At 39.7% G+C, this 18360-nt stretch overlaps 1 protein-coding gene across 3 annotated transcripts in view; it reads right to left on the bottom strand.

Moving 5' to 3' along the window:
• Positions 1–18360, bottom strand: part of UTRN (utrophin) — a 521915-nt gene that overhangs the window by 99466 nt on the left and 404089 nt on the right. For all 3 annotated transcript variants that reach the window (XM_061624044.1, XM_061624041.1, XM_061624043.1), the window contains exons 56-59: positions 17941–18209; positions 15384–15530; positions 13411–13489; positions 11359–11419 (exon numbers count right to left, since the gene is read on the bottom strand). In XM_061624044.1, coding sequence (XP_061480028.1) covers positions 11359–11419; positions 13411–13489; positions 15384–15530; positions 17941–18209 — 556 coding nt within the window. The remainder of the gene's footprint in view (positions 1–11358; positions 11420–13410; positions 13490–15383; positions 15531–17940; positions 18210–18360) is intronic.

Below are 18360 nucleotides of genomic sequence, written 5' to 3'. Positions count from 1 at the left end.
CTATACTGAATGTACCAGGGGAGCAGGAGACCTGACCTCATCTCTGAGATACTGAACTGCCCTACAAATATGTCAAAATGCAAACACAATTTGGGTTGGTCTTTCACAGTCCAATCCACTTCCTGTGTAGCTTGGAAGAATTTGGTAACATGTGCCTCTGAGCACATGGTGAGTGGTGGCAACATCTGCAATCAGCCCAAAGAACAGAAACAAGATGTGCTGTGCTGATCTTTCTTTTAGCAGGGAGGAAGCAACAATATTAAAACAGTTGATATAGTTCAGATAGACACTTTAAATATGTTTGATTTACTCTGGAATTTTAGTGAAGTTTCCTATAGGAAATCATACTCTTTTGCTTCTGTTTCTGTGAATATGTGAAGTACAGCAACACTTTGCAACACTAAAAAAGCTCCAAAAACAATTGTGGAATAATAGCACTGACTGTTCTGCAGAATAGTTTCCAATGGACATGAGGAGTGTCTCAGTTTGCATAAGATAGAACAGTGGGAGGTGAAATATATTCTAGCAAAATTCTAGATGTGCTCTATGTTTTTAATTGACCATGCCCACCTTTCCTTAATTGGAGTGGTTTAAGCATAACACGCTGAAAACATGCATCTTGGGCAGGCCAAGTTTGTTTTTTCCAACAGCTAGAGTCATTGCTTAAGTAGCAACATATTGTAATCAGTCTGGTTTTACATCAAACTGCAGTTTCAGATTCAACTGTTAATGCACCCAAAATAGAAATAGAACATAACCTCCAGTTTGAAACACAAAAGGCTGTCTTCACCATCATACGACATTGACCAATAAAAAGGCTTTGAAATTGATAAAAATAAATTTGACAGATTTCTAGGATGAATAATGAGAGAATATAATTTCCTAGGTCAGATTCTCTGTAGAAACAATAGGAACACAGAAAAGAAGCAAAGTAAGAACACCAACAAACAGACAAAAATGTAATTCTCCATCTTTGGACATGACAGGTGTTGCCACTGCTCACCATATGCTCAGAGGCACATATTACCAAATTCTTCCAGGCTACACAGGAAGTAGATTGGACTGTGAAAGACCAACCCAAATTGTGTTTGCATTTTGAAAAATTTGTCGGGCAGTACAGTATCTCAGAAAGGAGGTCAGGTCTCCTGCTCCCCTAGTGCATTCACTATAGCTGCCTAATTTTCCTGCTTTTTATAGTTTGATAGAAATATCTGTTGGCTATAGGTACATTCTTAAACCACAAGGGGTTTTTTTGCCTATCAGTGAATTGTTTAATGATGTCAGGTCTGAACTTAATGTGGCTCTGAAGGGAAAGGCCGATGCTACCGAGTGTCTCCAAACGGAGTGGATAAGCAATGTGTGTGTCCCTAATTTTAACAGCCCTGAGGCCACACAGCCACAAAGAGTCATTTTAATGTATCTAGCCATGCAAATAAGATGAAATATAGCCTGCTGATGAGCTAACTATTAGATACCTATCATAACTATACAACACTGGATAAATAATTTGGATAAATATATGAATATTAAATTTGGATAAATAGATTAAAATTAAAAAGAAAAGGATAAGAACATTGTTAATCAGACCTTCTCGTCAAGGTACATTCTCATCTGTTCTTTTTTGACATGGGAATTCAAGGGCAAAAATTACTTTCAGATTATTTTATTTACAAAATTACTGAATAATGTCTTCTGCTTTCTGGCAATATGGCAGTAATGTGTTTTGAATATTCCTGTATTGGATTTTCAAAGCCACCATCTGCCTTGTCTCACACTAATTTGATTTTATCTTAAGCATCATCTCACATATTAGAACTTTATAAGCAGGGCTTGTTATACAGTGGATCCACAAACCCTGGCAGCAAATCCAGCCTTTAGCACAATGAGATTTTTCAGAACAAGTCTCTTGTTAAGGTCAAAAAGGTGAGCTGAGAAGCACTTCCAGTTGTCTATGGGTGTGGTTTTGCTGCCTTGCACTGCCCACTGTCCTGCTCTCATGGCTACACCTAGCACTGCTCCCCTACTCTTCACTTAACCTCAGACTCTATATCCTTCCTCCTCGCCCTCTTCACTGGGGCCCAATGTTAAGTTTTTTGGAGACTGACTTTGCAAGCACAATTTATAATGCAGAGTAAATATATATATATGGTGCACATGCTTCACTACTAGATGACTAACACAAGATCTGTGATTGGATCTGGTTTGGTCTTTAGCTGCAGAAACACGTGTTTGGAAACCCTAGTTGGGGAAAAGAACCTGGGAGAATGGAGCATAAAGGAGAAGTAACTGGAGAAGGGAAAGGCATTTGTCCATGTCTATCACTTTTTAGACCAGGAATGGGGAACCTTTGGCCCTCTGGTTATTGCTGAAGTACAACTGCAGTGTCCAGGGATTATGAGAATTGTAGTTCAGCAACATCTGGAGATCCAAAGCTTCAGACGCTTTAGTTTGTTTCCACACCCATGGCTCCAGTGAATATCTAGCTCACAGGGATCACTTCTAAAATGTGTTACTCATAAAGGGATGGAGAACAAAGTTGTGGCAAAAGAGGGATTTAATATTGCTAATATGGGGCAAAGTGTTATAAAGGAGGAAGGGGATTTAAAAAGGCATCTGATATGAGACTTACCTTTACAGATAGTTCTATAAAGGAATAAAGGAAACTGGGGGTTAAGGAGCCTCTCAGGGTTACAAGTTCATAAAAGCTGAGCAAGTGAAACGGCCTGGAAGAAACCTTCATACTAGACCACATTCTTGTGATCTTGTTTGAAACAAACCTTGATGTGTATAGCATTGGTATTTCAAAAGAGTTTGACCGGTGCATGGGTCAGTGTGTTAGATTAGGACAGAAGATACACAGGCTCAAATTCATAACTTGGCTATCAAGCTCACGGGAGCACTCTTACCTCTCAAGGTTGTTGTGAGGATAAAATGAGCAGGGTGGAAACCACGTGCATTCTTCTAAGCTCTCTGGAGGGAGAGCAATATTACAATGTAGTAAATAAAGCAACTATGCTTTGTTGAATATAGACCCTTAAAGAATGGTGATAGGAAAAGTTTCTGATAGCTTTGTTGAAATGGAAATGGACTGCCTTCAAGTCGATCCCGACTTATGGTGACCCTATGAATAGGGATCTCATGGTAAGCGGTATTCAGAGGGGGTTTACCATTGCCTCCCTCTGAGGCTAGTCCTCCCCAGCTGGCTAGGGCCTGCTCAGCTTGCCACAGCTGCACAAGCCAGCCCCTTGTCCACAACTGCCAGCTGGGGGGCAACTGGGCTCCTTGGGACTATGCAGCTTGCCCACGGCTGCACAGGTGGCAGGGCACATAACCCCTGAGCCGCTCACTGTGGGGGTGATCTTTAGCTGGCCCTTGACACCCAAGAGACATGAGTGGGGATTTGAACTCACAGACTCTGGACTCTCAACAAGGCTCTCCTCCCCACTAGGAACTGTTAAACTACAAAAATGGAAATGGACTGCCTTCAAGTCGATTCCGACTTATGGCAACCCTATGAATAGGGTTTTCATGGTAAGTGGTATTCAGAGGGGGTTTACCATTGCCTTCCTCTGAGGCTGAGAGGCAGTGACTGGCCCAAGGTCACCCAGTGAGCTTCATGGCTGTGTGTGGATTCAAACCCTGGTCTCCCAGGTCGTAGTCCGACACCTTAACCCAGCCTTTCCCAACCAGTGTGCCTCCAGATGTTGTTGGACCACAACTCCCATCAGCCTCAGTTAGCATTACCAATGGTCAGGAAGATGGGAGTTGTAGTCCAACAACATCTGGAGGCACACTGGTTGGGAAAGGCTGCCTTAACCACTACACCATCAGGATTCAACACCAGTTATCAGGACAAGATAAACAGAGACCAAGCAAACTTGGCATTAACATACACTGCCCTGAGGCATTATTGTCATTTGGGTACCTAGCTCTGAGTTAGGTAGCAGAATCAAAAGCAAAGCCCCCCTTCAGAGAGCTGTCAAAAGGTACTAACTAAAGCCAATGCTAAAGCAAGACAGAGAGCAAGTCAGAAGCAGGAAGAGGCTCAAGTTTGTTATGAATAAATAAATTGCCACTATCATCATGCTTGCTGTGTAAATCTATAGAGACCTCACTTGAAATACTTCTGCTTGCTGCTCCTCCAAAAGGATATTTCAGAGTGGGACAAAAGTTCAGAAAATGGCAACCAAAATGATCAAGCAATTCACCTATGAGGAAAGACTACAACATTTGGAAGTTTTATTTTAGGAAAAAGGCAAGTAAGGGAAGGACACAGTAAGAGGTGTATAAAATTATTCACGGTGTAGAGAAAGTGATAGAAATTTTTCCCTGTGTCTCCCTGTATTAGAACTCAGGGTCCGTCTATGAATTGAAAGATTCAGAAAAGACACAGCACATAGTGTCTTTCACACAGCACATAGTTAAAGTATGGAATTCACTACCACAAGATGCAATGATTACCACCAGCTTGGATGGCTTTAAAAGAGGATTAGACAAATTCATGGATAAGGCTATCAATAGCTACTAGGCAAGATGGCTATATACTGTCTCCAGTATCAGAGACAGTATGCCTCTTGGTTTTAGCCAGCAGGAATCTTTTTATGTTAGTATGTATGCAGGACAACATATCATATGTTAATCTCACTAGCTAGCCTCTTGATAGAACACGGAACATTTTCACAAGCATACATTCAAAATATGAAGAGTCTGACAAAGAATTCTTATAAAATCTTATAAGCATTCTTATAAGAAACTTATAAAATCAAACTAATTACTCCAGGAAATTAAATATGCAAGTATAACATAAACCTAGATCTGAAGAATGCCATGCCATTCTATGAACACTTCTTTAATTTAGGCATTTAAAATTATTTTAGAATTTGTCTTAGCTTTATTAAATTTCTCTAAGAATGTATTTTCCAATTTATATGGAAAGCCAAATGTATGTTTTATCTGCGCACAGCATGGTTGTAAGTAACAGAATTCTAATTAGTCATTATAATCCACATGTTTGCAATACAACCAATGAAAAAATCATTAAGTTTAATATTTGCAGAGAAAAAACATTTTTTTATTTAGGTAATCATTTATCATGTTTATTACAAATAGCACTAGATCAGTGACTTCTTTGCAGCTCTGAAAACACAGTGTTCCTCTTTCTGCTTATTAGTCAGAACCCCATGGGTCCATTTTTCATCAAGAACTTTTCAACTTTCCTTAAAGTCTCTAAATTTGACAGATGAAAAACTAGCCTCTCTTGCCCAGCCTCTACCTCCTTACACTGCCCACTGATGCCTATTGCAATAAATGAAGAACTCAAATAACAGAAGCATAAATCCTATTACTGTGGAACATGAGGGAGAGATTAAAAATGAGACAGAGAAAATATATAAAGGCACATCACAAAAGCAGGTTTTCAAGAAGATGGCTTGTGAATACAAGTAGTATTCAGTGGTAGAATTAATTCCATGACACACCTAATCAAAATGGCATGTCAGAAAAGCCCAAATAATGCACCTTAAATAAATGATGTAAACCTAATCAGCATATGGCTATACTGCATAACTTAAGCCTGCCTCCAAGGTTCATGTTTTAAACTCATTTGGATGTTTTTGGCAAGTATTAGAGAGGCAGAGGTCAAAGTGAAACAAGAAAACATGTACCCCTGTAGTCCTGGTGAGTCCTGTAATCTATCTTGCATCTAGTGAAGCTATTATTATTATTATTATTATTATTATTATTATTACATTTTTAGTTGCTTGTTACCCAAAGGTCTCCAAGTGACTTACACTTAAAGTCATAAATACATTATATTATTAACAGATTCCTACAAAACACCTGCAGTACAACACAACATTCCCCTGTCCCATAACAGCAACTGGAAGCTTTGGCAGCACACTGACAGCAGTGTGGTGCATTGCATGCTCTTCCTGCATTCCACCTTAAGACTGTTGTAAATTGCAAATCCTGAAAAAACAATATAATTCCCAGCTTTTTCTCTACCCCACCCCTCCGCCATTCTGTTTAGTACCCAACCTAATGAAGAGTAGAATTTAAAAGCTTGCTGCTTATGACTTTATGACATTTTGGTTGACTGTAATGAAGGCATAACCATACTGTGGCTTTTGCATATTTTCTAAAAGTAAATATCATGGAACTTGGTTTATGTACAAAAGCAAACCTGTAAGAACTTAATACAACTAAGTATAGTACAGGGTTCACAGAGACAAATGTGCACTGGTTGCCAAAATATATTTGGGCTAACTCTACATACGTTTTAAAGTATTATGAAAAAAAGAAAGAAGTTCTTTTGATGCAATATTCTCTTTCTGAACACGTAAAAGCCAACTAACCACTGGCAGTAGAGAAGAGACAGAGTGAGCCTTGTTTCCCTTGAAAAATAGAGGGCTTTAAATCATTTTGACAGTTTCCTCTATTAACAATCCATTGCAGACTCTACACCTCACACAAAAAAGGGGGAAAAATAACATCAGACTAGTTAAGACTACACAGTGGACTTTTTACTAGTTTACCACAGTGTAGTCTGCAACAAGGTCCTCAAATGCAAAGATGTATCACTGAACACTAAAGTCAAGATCATTCAGACCATGGTATTCCTGATCTCTAGGTATGGATGTGAAAGCTGGACAGTGAAAAAAGCAGATAAGAGAAAAATGAACTCATTTGAAATGTGGTGTTGGAGGAGAGCTTTGCACATACCATGGACTGCGAAAAAGACAAATAAGTGGGTGTTAGAACAAATTAAACCAGAACTGTCACTAGAAGCTAACATGATGAAACTGAGGTTATCATACTTTGGACACATCATGAGAAGACATGATTCACTAGAAAAGACAATAATGCTGGGAAAAACAGAAGGGAGTAGAAAAAGAGGAAGGCCAAACCAGAGTTGGATTGATTCCATAAAGGAAGTCACAGACCTGAACTTACAAGATCTGAACAGGGTGGTTCATGACAGATGCTGTTGGAGGTCACTGATTCATAGGGTCACCATAAGTCTTAATCAACTTGAAGGCACATAACAACACTGTTGGTTTTAGACTAGATTTTATTTTATTGCTGTGCTTTACTTTTAGGGCCGTGATGTTAATGCTTTATTGTTCTAATTTGTAAACCACTCTGAGAGCCAAGCATGACATGACTGAAATTGTGCATGTTCTTTGTGATGTAAACAACAGTCCCTGGAAAGCCTGGTAGCCTGGGGACTATTAGGGAAAGGAAATTTAATTATTCCTGCCCTGCCATAGTTCTGATAAAAAATGTTTCTCCAAAAGGTATTACTTGCCTTCCAATGGAAGCCTCCATGTTGCCATTAGAAGCTTCCTTTGAAATGTGAATAATTCTGGGGAGGCAATTCTTGTCAGACTCCCGCTGCCAATCCCATCTGGTCCTAAGGCTGCTCAGGCTACCTCCTGGGCTGCTATTTACATAGCAAAGAAAGTGCATAGTGATTGTATTCATGCAATTAACAACATGACCAGGAAGGACGTGGGATAAAGTAGGAGCTGATAAATTATTGGCATTCTGCACCCTCTTAAAGACACACCTGTTTATACAAGCATTCCCCAATCTCCTGACTAGAACCTCCTGATCTAATCGTTAGATTTTTAAATGCTTTGATGAAATTGTTTTTGTGTATTTTAATGTTTTATTATATTTTTATAATTGGTTTTACACTTGTATGTCGTATCTAAATCAATTAACAACAACTGGAGTAGGAAGCAGGTACCTGGGGAAATACTGAGTAATGGAGAACTGGGAAAGAATAAAGGAGGGAAGAAGGGGGGCAAAACTGGAAAGCATGACTACACTATTGGTAGGAAAGAAGTGGCTGACCAATGAAGGGAAACAAAGAGGGTATGTTGCCATGCCTACACTGTTATAGGGAAATTCCGTCAAGCATGGCTTTTACTACAGTATTATAACCTGCCAAATGAAGACTGAGAAGCAATAGCTAATTATAATGGGTCTGAATTTCACATATTTATTTGAACTAACCATCTATTTTTTGGTTGAAAGGTTTGAATCCTTTGGATTGCCTGGCACAAGCTGGTAATAATATTGTTAATAGTTTCTTAAAATACCTGCTAGACAGCTTAAAACAAGTATTTTAATATTTTAGGGAGATGTAAATCAAGATCACACAGACTGTCCTTCAGGTCAGCCACATTTATTGTCCAGCTCAAGTTATACTTAGATCACCTCTAAGCTGCACTCTAGAGATCAACCCCAGGCGCATTTTGGAAAAATCATTTAGATAATTGAGTAATAAACTAATCTGTACATCCCACAGCCTACACTGCATATATCCACTGCTACAGCTATTAAGCATGGGCTCGTTTCTGCCAAGCCTGCACAGAGAAAGGATAAAGAGGGTTTTGCACAGCTTATGAAAAATAGACAATAGCCTAGCTCTCCAAAGTCTGCACAGCCTTTATAGCCCACCTCCGGGTCAATATCACAGCATGATGGGGTGGAAGTTTACTGGGCAAGACATCGACACCACAATAGTCTGCCTCCATATGAGAGGGATTAGCCTTACAATTCCTCTCAATTAATAAATCATTTTACCCTCTTGCCCTTGATCTGATCATTTTCTTACTCTGGGATGTATAGAAAATAGTGGATGATGAGTAGGTATCCACATGATGCAGGTGGGAATAAATTTGTATTCCTTGACTAACCCCCCCCACCTTTATCACCGTACTTCCATAGATGCTATTTCAACTAGCCTATTTCAACCACCACCAGTGGTTTGTCTTGGCAGTTGCTATGCTTAATGATATAACTGACACTGTGGTTGAAATGTAAACTTTAAGGGGGTCTTCCTGTATCTGCCATGAGCCTCATGGAGAACTCTTGGCAGGACTAGTCTGAGGAGGAGGAGGAAGAGGTCTGAGAAGTAGAAAGGGCCCAGTGATCAGCCCACCAACAGCCCCTCCCCCAAGGTTTCGGCCGATATGGACAAGGGGCTTGAACTGTCAGTCTACCCGATGGCACCGCTCTCAGTCATCAATCTACTGCCATACCACCCTCCAGCTGATCTGCCCTCAGCCCAGGATGGAATGCCAGAGGTGGGACTGGGGAAGGACTTGGCTAAGTTGTCCCCACCTCCGTCACTACAGATGTACCACTGGCTATGCAGGCACAAACAGATTCAGTCATTAACCAGTCTACCTGTATGAGTGCTTACTTGCTTGCCCAGTCCTGAGCTGAAAGAAAAGTCCTGTGCAAGTGGTTGTGTCCGCCCCATCCATTATTAAGGAGATTCAGGGGACGTATCAAGTGTTACAACAGCATCTTCGCTTGAGTAGCAATGCTGAGTAGTGCCTTGCATTGATTTTTATGCTGTGTGATCTGTAGCCTGATCTATGTTGCAGTCCTGTGCTAACCTGTGGATTAAAGCCATTGGCAACAACCAAACTGAGAAGTCTGAGTCTGCAGGGTGGAGCCAGGCAGTATCAGGAACATTGTGGGCCTGAAATGGCTGGACAACTGGAAGGATTAAAGCTACACACCCAACTGGATTATTCTGGTTAGGAAGGGTTGCACAATTCTCCCTGTTCCTTTCTGAATTTTTCATTCTGAATCACCTGATTCTGTTTCTGCAGTGGAATCAATGCATTAGCAATCTACCATTCTTTATGATTTATGAACTTTGTTCAGACTGCTGTGGAAGTACATCTTTCAAAAATATCCAAGGTGAAGCTGGAATGCAGGTGGAGCAAAAAGCAGGGAGGAATGCAACATGGGATATCTACCTGTCCCTAGCACAGGCCTACATGTGCTTCTGCCTGGAGCCACCTCATTTTGCTTTTTACAATCCTAATTTTTAGGCTGCAGCAGTCAATGCTTTGTCCCTGATCTTAAGGGATAATTTGCTGGATATCGATATATGCTTAATAAAATTGTGGCCAGTTTTTAACCCAGGTATGCCCTGCAAGCACACTTGTTGAACTGGCCTAGCAATAAATACTAATCCATTTGATTAAATATATTCTTGATAACATTATTTCTCTGCTGTCCTCTAGGCTACCATGGAAAAAATAATACAGATATATAAAAACTCTCCCAATAAAAGTAATCTGTCAGGTCAAACAAGACTGAGTCTCATGAGCAGGCCTGAACTCAGACTGGAATGTGCCCAGATGTATCTTCAGAAGCAAGATAGAGCATATGATGCATGTGGAATGCAGTGGTTTATTTCATGGTAGTATAACAACCTGTTTTGGAATAGCTTATTTCAAACTGATGTATAAGAAAATAAGCACTGAAGAATCCATTTGTAAACACAAGGATGTCTGTTCCTTGGAAACGACTAAACTTTATTAAGCTAGTCATCATTTCAAAAAACACATAGAAATTAAAAATTAAAGCACTAGGATCATCAACAGAGCATCCCACTCTCTAAGAACATGCCCTTCTACAGCATGCCTAACAAAACCATAAAAAACCTGCTTCCCAAATTCTCTGGAGAACGGCAGACTTAATTTATAGTTGGCATTCCATATTTGCATTCCCAAACCTTGCTCATCCTTTCCTATTCCAATTTATCCCAAAGATTTGGTGAAGACAACAGAGTTTAAATCTTAAAGCAAGAAGGACATACAAAATCCAATATACAAAGCTGCCCGTACATTTGCCATTAGTTTATATCAATCAATGGCCCTGAGCTCTCAATATTAGGATATGGTATTTTTAAATTACCATTAATTTCAATTGGAGTGGCTTAACCATTTATATAATTCCCCATTTTAAATCAGTGGGAAACTTTGGTGGGCCATGCCCATAGTTCTCAAATAATATTTCTAGCAATGATTCAATTTATAATACTTTTCCTGATATAACAACTGACTCAAGAGATATCACAGTAAAGGTAAATCTAATAGCATGTAACAGACTGTTTTTAACTGAGTAACTCTAGATAAAATATGCAGAAGTATTTAACTTTAAAGATGTTAAAACAGGTTATTTATCCTGAAAATTTGATTTTATAATTCAGACCCTGAATTTAGGTCCAGCAAGTTTCATAAACATTTTTCTAATTTCATGCATAGGCACTTAATGTCACTTCTGATATGACGAAATAGGTGCATAATATAAATATCTAGGGGACAAAGTGAGGAGGACTGTAGTATTGTTTTTCTGTTCATATAAATACTGATACTGAACATGACAAAGCTGTCCATACGTATATAAAAATTCAACTACTGTAGTGGGACTAATTATAATAGCATTTCTACATGATCCCTCAGCTTGGGGAAAGGCAGCTGAGGCTTAATGGAGCCCGTAATTTTTTCTCTAATACAATTATAGCAAGAACAAAGGCCAACTTACTTGATATAATATGGAACTTTGTTATGTGAGACTGATCTCTGCCATGGTAGCTGAACGGAGGCTGTAGAAATAAAAATACAGGATGTAATTATGAAGTAGATAAAGAATTTAGTTTAGCTTGACAATTAGGCTTATTCATAAGAATTCATAAGCAACTAATCACTGCTCCCCACTCAGCCCATCTAAAGCTACAACACCTTTTCCAGTGGTCACCACTTATGGTTGGTGTTGCTCCTGGAGCATTCCAGAGAGTGAAGATCCACCTACCATCAAACCTGAAATGGAGCTCTGCTACAGCTTCCATCATTGCTGACCATTAGTCATGCTACCTGGGGCTAATGGGTGTTGGGAGTCCAACAATACATGACGAACTACAGAAAAGTCACCCCTGTGTTACAGTAAGAAAGGGTCCTCAGTTCTTCCAAAAGCAGAGCCAAAAGTAAAGCCTAGACTAGAGCGACAGTCTTCCAGGAGGGGCTCACTGGAGTGGGAAGCCATAAAGCAATATATTGGGGCCAAATGAAATATGGTTGTTAGGGCTTAGAAATGGGAGCATAAACTTCTATTCTTGTATCGGCAAGCCTGTCTGGCAATCTAGACATTTTTTGAGAGCAAGGAAAAGGAAAAAATGTGGTCAACTCCCCTAACCCTAGCTTCAAAAAGGTAACTATTACTGTTTGCTATTAGAATGTATTTCTGAATGTCTTTTCTAGCAAAAATCCATAAAATTAAAAGAAAACCAACAATCCAAGAAGAGCAAGGGAAGATAAATAGTTTTGCTTGACAATTAGGCTTATTAGGAAGGTAAATAGCAGCAATAGTATGAAAATAAATAAAAAATAACACCAGGGCTGAATGTCTGTCAAAAAGCCAAATCTTAATTATACACTGAACAGACACTGGAGCTGTAAGGACTTTCCCAGAAAGGAGGATATGTGGTTGTTTTCACAAAACAGGGCAAAAATAAATGAAAGATTAGGTAAAATGCATCTGGACAAATGGACTAAGATGTCAGACAAATTTTAATAATTATTATATTGTAATCTTGGAATAGTCATAAAAATAGCCCTGCTGGTTCAGACGAAGACCCAGTCCAGAATCCTGTTCCCCCAGTAGCCTACCAGATTCTGTTGGGAAGCCTGCAAGCATGATACGATTGCAACAGCACTATCCTGCTCATGTTCCAAGCAACTGGTATTCAGAAGCATATCACCTCCAATACTGGAGGTAGTACATAGCCATCATGAGTAGTAACCATTGATAGCTTTATCCTCCATAAATTTGTCTTATCCCCCTTTAAAGCTATCCAAGTTGGTGGCCATTACTACATCTTGTGGTAGCAAATAACATAGGTTAGCTATACATTGTGTGAAAGCTTCCTTCCATCACTTCTGAATCTTTCAACATTCAGCTTCAATGGATGACTCTAGCTTCTAGAATGTGAGAGGGAGAAACACTTCTCTCTATCCACTTTCTCCACACCATTGATAACTTCATATGCCTCTATCATGTGTTCACTTACTTGGTTGCCCTTTTCTGCATCTTTTTCTTCTCTACATTATCCTTTTTAAGATGGGGCAACTAGATCTGCTTTTCCTGAATGCATTTGCACAACAGAATGTTCAATGAAATCCCATCCACCTGTTCTGTATTTTTCTCTTGTCAAGTGATTAGAAATGCTGGTTGCAGTCCTAGAAATACTTGGCATTTCAACCACTGAAGTACACCACAGGATTCTAGCACCACTATGGATATATTTTCTTTGCTGAGAAATTTAGAAATCTAATTAGTAGATGTTTTTCCCAAGCACCTAGTTTCTGTATGTAACCTTGTACTTATCTGGGAATCAGATCCTGGTCAGACACTACTTTCTGACCCTGGTATGAGTAGCACCCTTGAGGTCCTACATATGCATGCTTCGTTCAGGTGAAAATAAACATCTTTGAACTGCCAAGTACCACATTTATCTTCTCTTGCAATCTCCTTCAACCTACTTTTACATCCTTCTGTATAAGGCTACACTATCAAACAGTAAGTTTTACTAATACTTACTGGACAGAAAATTTTGAGATGCAGGCCCACAATTCCAGTGTGCTTCCTGTAGTAGTTTAAGGCGATCCTCTACAGATATCTGCATGTACAAACATACACAAGCAAGAGCATTAATTTCAAATGATCATACAAAGCAGCCATTCTAACAGCCAACACTACAAACAGGGCTGGTTCTAAAGGGTGGCCAGGTGGGGCACTGGCCCGAGGGTCCCTGGAGCTACAGGGGGCCCTCCACTCTCCTTCCGCGATCAACGGAAGCATCCACGGATAGCCATCCTCCCCGCTTTACCTACCTTTCCATTGTTTTTTGCGGCGCGCAGATTTGCCATCAATCAAGATGGTGGCTGAGGTTTTCCTAAGGGACTGAAGCCTCTGCCGCCATCTTGGCTGATGGCACGCGTGCTACACGTGCACATTGCTGCCATCAACAAAGATGGCGGCAGAGGCTTCAGTCCCTTAGGGAAACCTCAGGCGCCATCTTGATTGATGGCAAACCTGCGCATGCCGCAAAAAACAACGGAAAGGTAGGTGAAGCATGGGAATAGCGGGGGGATGGTGGGCGGCACAGAAACTCCTGTCTTGCGGTCCGCCGATGCTTAAGTTCTGTGGATCGCGGAGGGGGAGCGGAGGGGCACAGGGCAGGCTGGTACCCAAGGGCCCCAGCATGCCTGGGGCTGGCCCTGACTACAAACAATGGTTTACAATCAGTTTTAGCAAATAGACTTTAGATGTACTGCAGATGTTACTTTGTCCATTTACATCTGCTCTCTTGCTTTTAATGTTTAAGTACAAAATAGTAATGATCTTTCTGTAAGCAATGCAAATCAATAAATATGTTTTTCACAGACTAATACTGTCCCCATTGAAAGTATCTCTGCCTTTCTCTCCTCTTCCCTTGTCTAAATGTCTGTAGTCAGCAGGGCTCATTTTGATTCTATTGATCTTACAGCTGCCTTTACAAGGAACCACTTTGGAGAATGCTGTTTTGCTGGTTGACAGGTTGGGCAGATATCCTCCTGGTTTACTAATTGAACTGCACTTGCACATACAGCAGGAACCTGACTGCTTAGTCAAATCTCTGTAAGGCATAAAAAGGATTCCAAGCACAAACTACACTGCAAGAAACACAGAGATGCTTCAGAAATGTTAATAATTTCATCTCACAGGACACACTGTTTCTCAGCAGAGTACATCTAAACTCAGTAGGCTGCAGACGTCAAACGGGGCATTTTCCTTCACTTTCATACATTTCACACTTTCCAGGTTTTCCCCCCTTTCTGAGGTTGAAATATGGTGTTAATACAGAAAAGGAAGCTTCTGCCCCAAATCTGAGGTTTAATTTTCTTTCAGACTCCTTGAGTACAGTTCTCTAATATTAAGAGAACTGTATTTGTATTAATTTGTATTAATTAATACAATTTATATTAATACAAATATTTTTCATACCATATCAGTCAACACAGAACAGACCCGGCATGAATGGATCTAAGACACTTTTGAGAACAAGTACAGGTTAATTAAAAACAGTGATAGTGTAATGACAATACAAGCAGAATGGATGAGTGAAACACACACACACTTTTAAAAGATGTTAAATATCCATGATTAACAGAGATATTACTGGGTTTCCAAACTGATACGAACAATTCTGTTACACAAAATATGTACATGCATATTTGAACATTAATTCTGTCCCCTCTATGAAATGAACTGCTGAAGTCAGCAAAAAAAGAGAGGATATCAATCATGTCAGAAAAAGAGAGAGAGAGAGACTCTTGTATTGCATTTTGCTACTAAAACAGTCAAAGAATAATGAGAATAATTTGTACTGTAATACAAAGAAGTATCATAAAGGCACACTCATAGAATCATAGAATAGTAGAGTTGAAGTGGGTTATAAGGACACTAAGTCCAACCCCCTGCTCAATGCAGGAATCTAAGGTCCTAATCCATTAAGGAAAAGCAGAAAATACCTGTAAAAGTTTCCAGCGCACATTGAGATCATCTAGCTGTCGTGATATTTTTACAGATGGATGAAGGTCAAGTGGAGAGAGTTGACTGGATAAATCATTAATCGCTTTAACTTTCAAGTTGATTGGTGCAATTTCTTCTCTAAAGGCCTAGAACAGGAAACGCATACTCTCAACAAAACATGTTACAAGACCAGAATCATAGTCTGTTCACAGCACATGCCAGCACCCTTATTCATTATCTCTGTGTGTGAAAACTCCTACTCACTGACCTCCCCTTTAATGGTTTGCACACTGCAGTAAATTCCAAAAATACAATAACTTTGGTAATAATTCTTAACATGGGGGGGGGGAGAGAGAGAATAGCTGACTGAAATCTTTGAGGTTTACCAGGAAAAAAAGAGCCACTAAGTAAAGAATGGAAATTAGTAAGAAAATGTGTAAGGGCATTTATCAGTACTTGAAATTCACCAGTAAGCATCAGATCTCATTGCATCTCAGGTAATTCAGGGCCCTTTCCAGGTTGGTGTAAATTAGGGGTTTGCTCATCAGCCAAGTGCCTTTGATACTTTCAAGCAATCAGCATAATTTTCTGACTTCTCCCTGCAACATCTCCCAAGAATTACTGGTCAGTCAATTTCAACATTCATTTAGATTTTGGGGATTGCTGACAGGCTGACATAATCCTCAACATACACTCCTATTTTCCACACAATGAAAACAAGATTAAGTGTCTCTTTACCTTCTATTATACAAAGGTCATTAAGATATGACAAATTATGTCTTAAAGAGAGAAAGAGATGTTCACACACACAACAAGCTTTTGCAAACTGGTGGATTTACATTAAATGAGAATGGGGAAAGGATGGATATACTATGCCTAAAACAACAGAGAGAGGCCATACATCAGGTTTGATCACATTCTGTGGGGATATAAATCAAGTTTCAATGAATTTTGCTTAATCTTTACTTGAAAGCAAGAGTGAAACATGGGGAGGTTATTGTGTGTCTGATGCTACGTTACCCAGTACAATGTATTATTTTTCAGGTTATCCATGAATTGACAGACATAAGCTCCAGCACTAAACAAAAGACAATATTGTTAAGTACTGGACAATATCCAGACAATAGATCCAGTACTAAATATTCCCTGACTTCACAGCCATTTCCTTAGATTCTGTGCCTTAGGTTTTTTAAAGCCCAAGATTCATGGAGTTGCAGCAGTATGATTTATGAAAGCCTAAGCTTGCATGGTGGAACATATTGGAAGTTCAAAAACATTAACAGGAGCTGATTTGTTTTGTTTCATGGCAGGCTAACCACAAGAATTTTCTCATTTTGAAAAAGTATTACTATACTTATATCCTACATTTTCCCTTCAAAATGAGAGGTAAAAATATAAGCATACAATTTTTTTTAAAAATGACAGCATGCCAATTAAAACAAGAAACAACAATTTCGTGCTGAAATTCATTATGTCTCACAAAATCCTGCCTAAGCAGCAATGCTTTTACCCTCTTCCTAAAATTTTGTAAGGTCAGGCTTAAGTGGGGTTCCTATGTGCAAATAGCTCTAGTGCTCAGCGGACACATCCAATGTGCTCTTCATAAGTTATCTGTGCCTCCCTCTAGTCATGTTATCCTTCCTGCCCACCCAGTTTACTCCCGTATTCCTCTTCCGGCCACAGTACTGCCATTGCAATAAAATACAATGACATAAAAGGTGTGAGTGCACGCGCGCACTGCACACATGCGCTTGCTCACGCTCCTGAATCCATCCTTGTCACTGGAAGATCAAATGGCCTCAGTGATTAGGTGTGCCTATTTCCAGTTAAAGCTAGTTAACCAGTCACCACCATTTCTGGATTGAGATGGCCTTGCCAGACAGCTGTACATTTTCAGGGCCCAAATCCTTGATGGTAGTTCAGTGTGCCATTGAGATTGCTGGAGGGGAACTTTCTTAGAATTGTGGATGAGGCCCAAGGGGCAGTGACCTGGCTGATGGTCTTACTGATTGTGGCACCCTCTCTAAGGAACTCTCAGCTACAGGAGGTTTGACAATAATAATCTTTACTCCGGTTTTATAAAGCGCTGAAGACACACCTCTTTACTCAGACCTTCAGACTTCCTGTGGTTATCAGCAATTAGGATCAGGAAAATTTGAGCTATAGAACTGTCTATGGGATTGCTTACTTTCTGCTGCTTGAAGGTTCAATGTGATTTCATGGTTTTATTTTGCTCTGTTATTTGACTGTGATTTGTAATTAATTATTTGATTTATATCCCGCCCTTCTTCCCAGCAGGAGCCCAGGGTGGCAAATTGCTAAAATTGAGAACAGTACATAATTGAATTAAATCAGGCATGTGTTGCTGATAAAGTACGTGAACTAACCATATTTGTACATCTTTTTCTATCTTGGAAAATTCTGGGCACAGAAATGGCAGGATTTCGAATAACTTCAATATAGTATTGCAAACAGTTTGCACTGTTAGAATCTAAATTTCATTCACAAACAGGCTTTAGTTCAAAATGCATTACATTCAAGAATATTTGTGCTTACTGTTGTTTTATCAATATGATCCTGTAATGAGTCAATCAGTATCTCTCCAACAGCTTTCCAACCATTCCGCACATTCTCTGCCTCTCTCAAGTCAGCATCTAGGTCATCCATCGAACACTGCAAGTCCTTCAGTTTCTCTAGTGCTTTGTCCACTTGCTTCTGCCAACTGTTGGCACAGATATTCAGACTTTCCCACTTCTCTTTCACTTCTGCAGACTGCTTACGCATAGCTTTGGCAATCTTCTGTACTTTCTCTTCAGGGGTCAACTCTGTAACAGAAAGCATTTCCATGCCAGTTTTTTCCACTTTTCAAAGAATTGGATTGACATGGAATTGAAAAAATTTGGCACTCTACTCTCTTTCTCTCTGTCACACACACACACACATACCACTTTTAACGATGCACCTAATGCAATTGAT

This window comes from Rhineura floridana, chromosome 4 (genome assembly GCF_030035675.1).
Source record: "Rhineura floridana isolate rRhiFlo1 chromosome 4, rRhiFlo1.hap2, whole genome shotgun sequence".
Classification (NCBI taxonomy): domain Eukaryota; kingdom Metazoa; phylum Chordata; class Lepidosauria; order Squamata; family Rhineuridae; genus Rhineura; species Rhineura floridana.
This window is presented reverse-complemented; position numbering and strand designations above follow the sequence as displayed.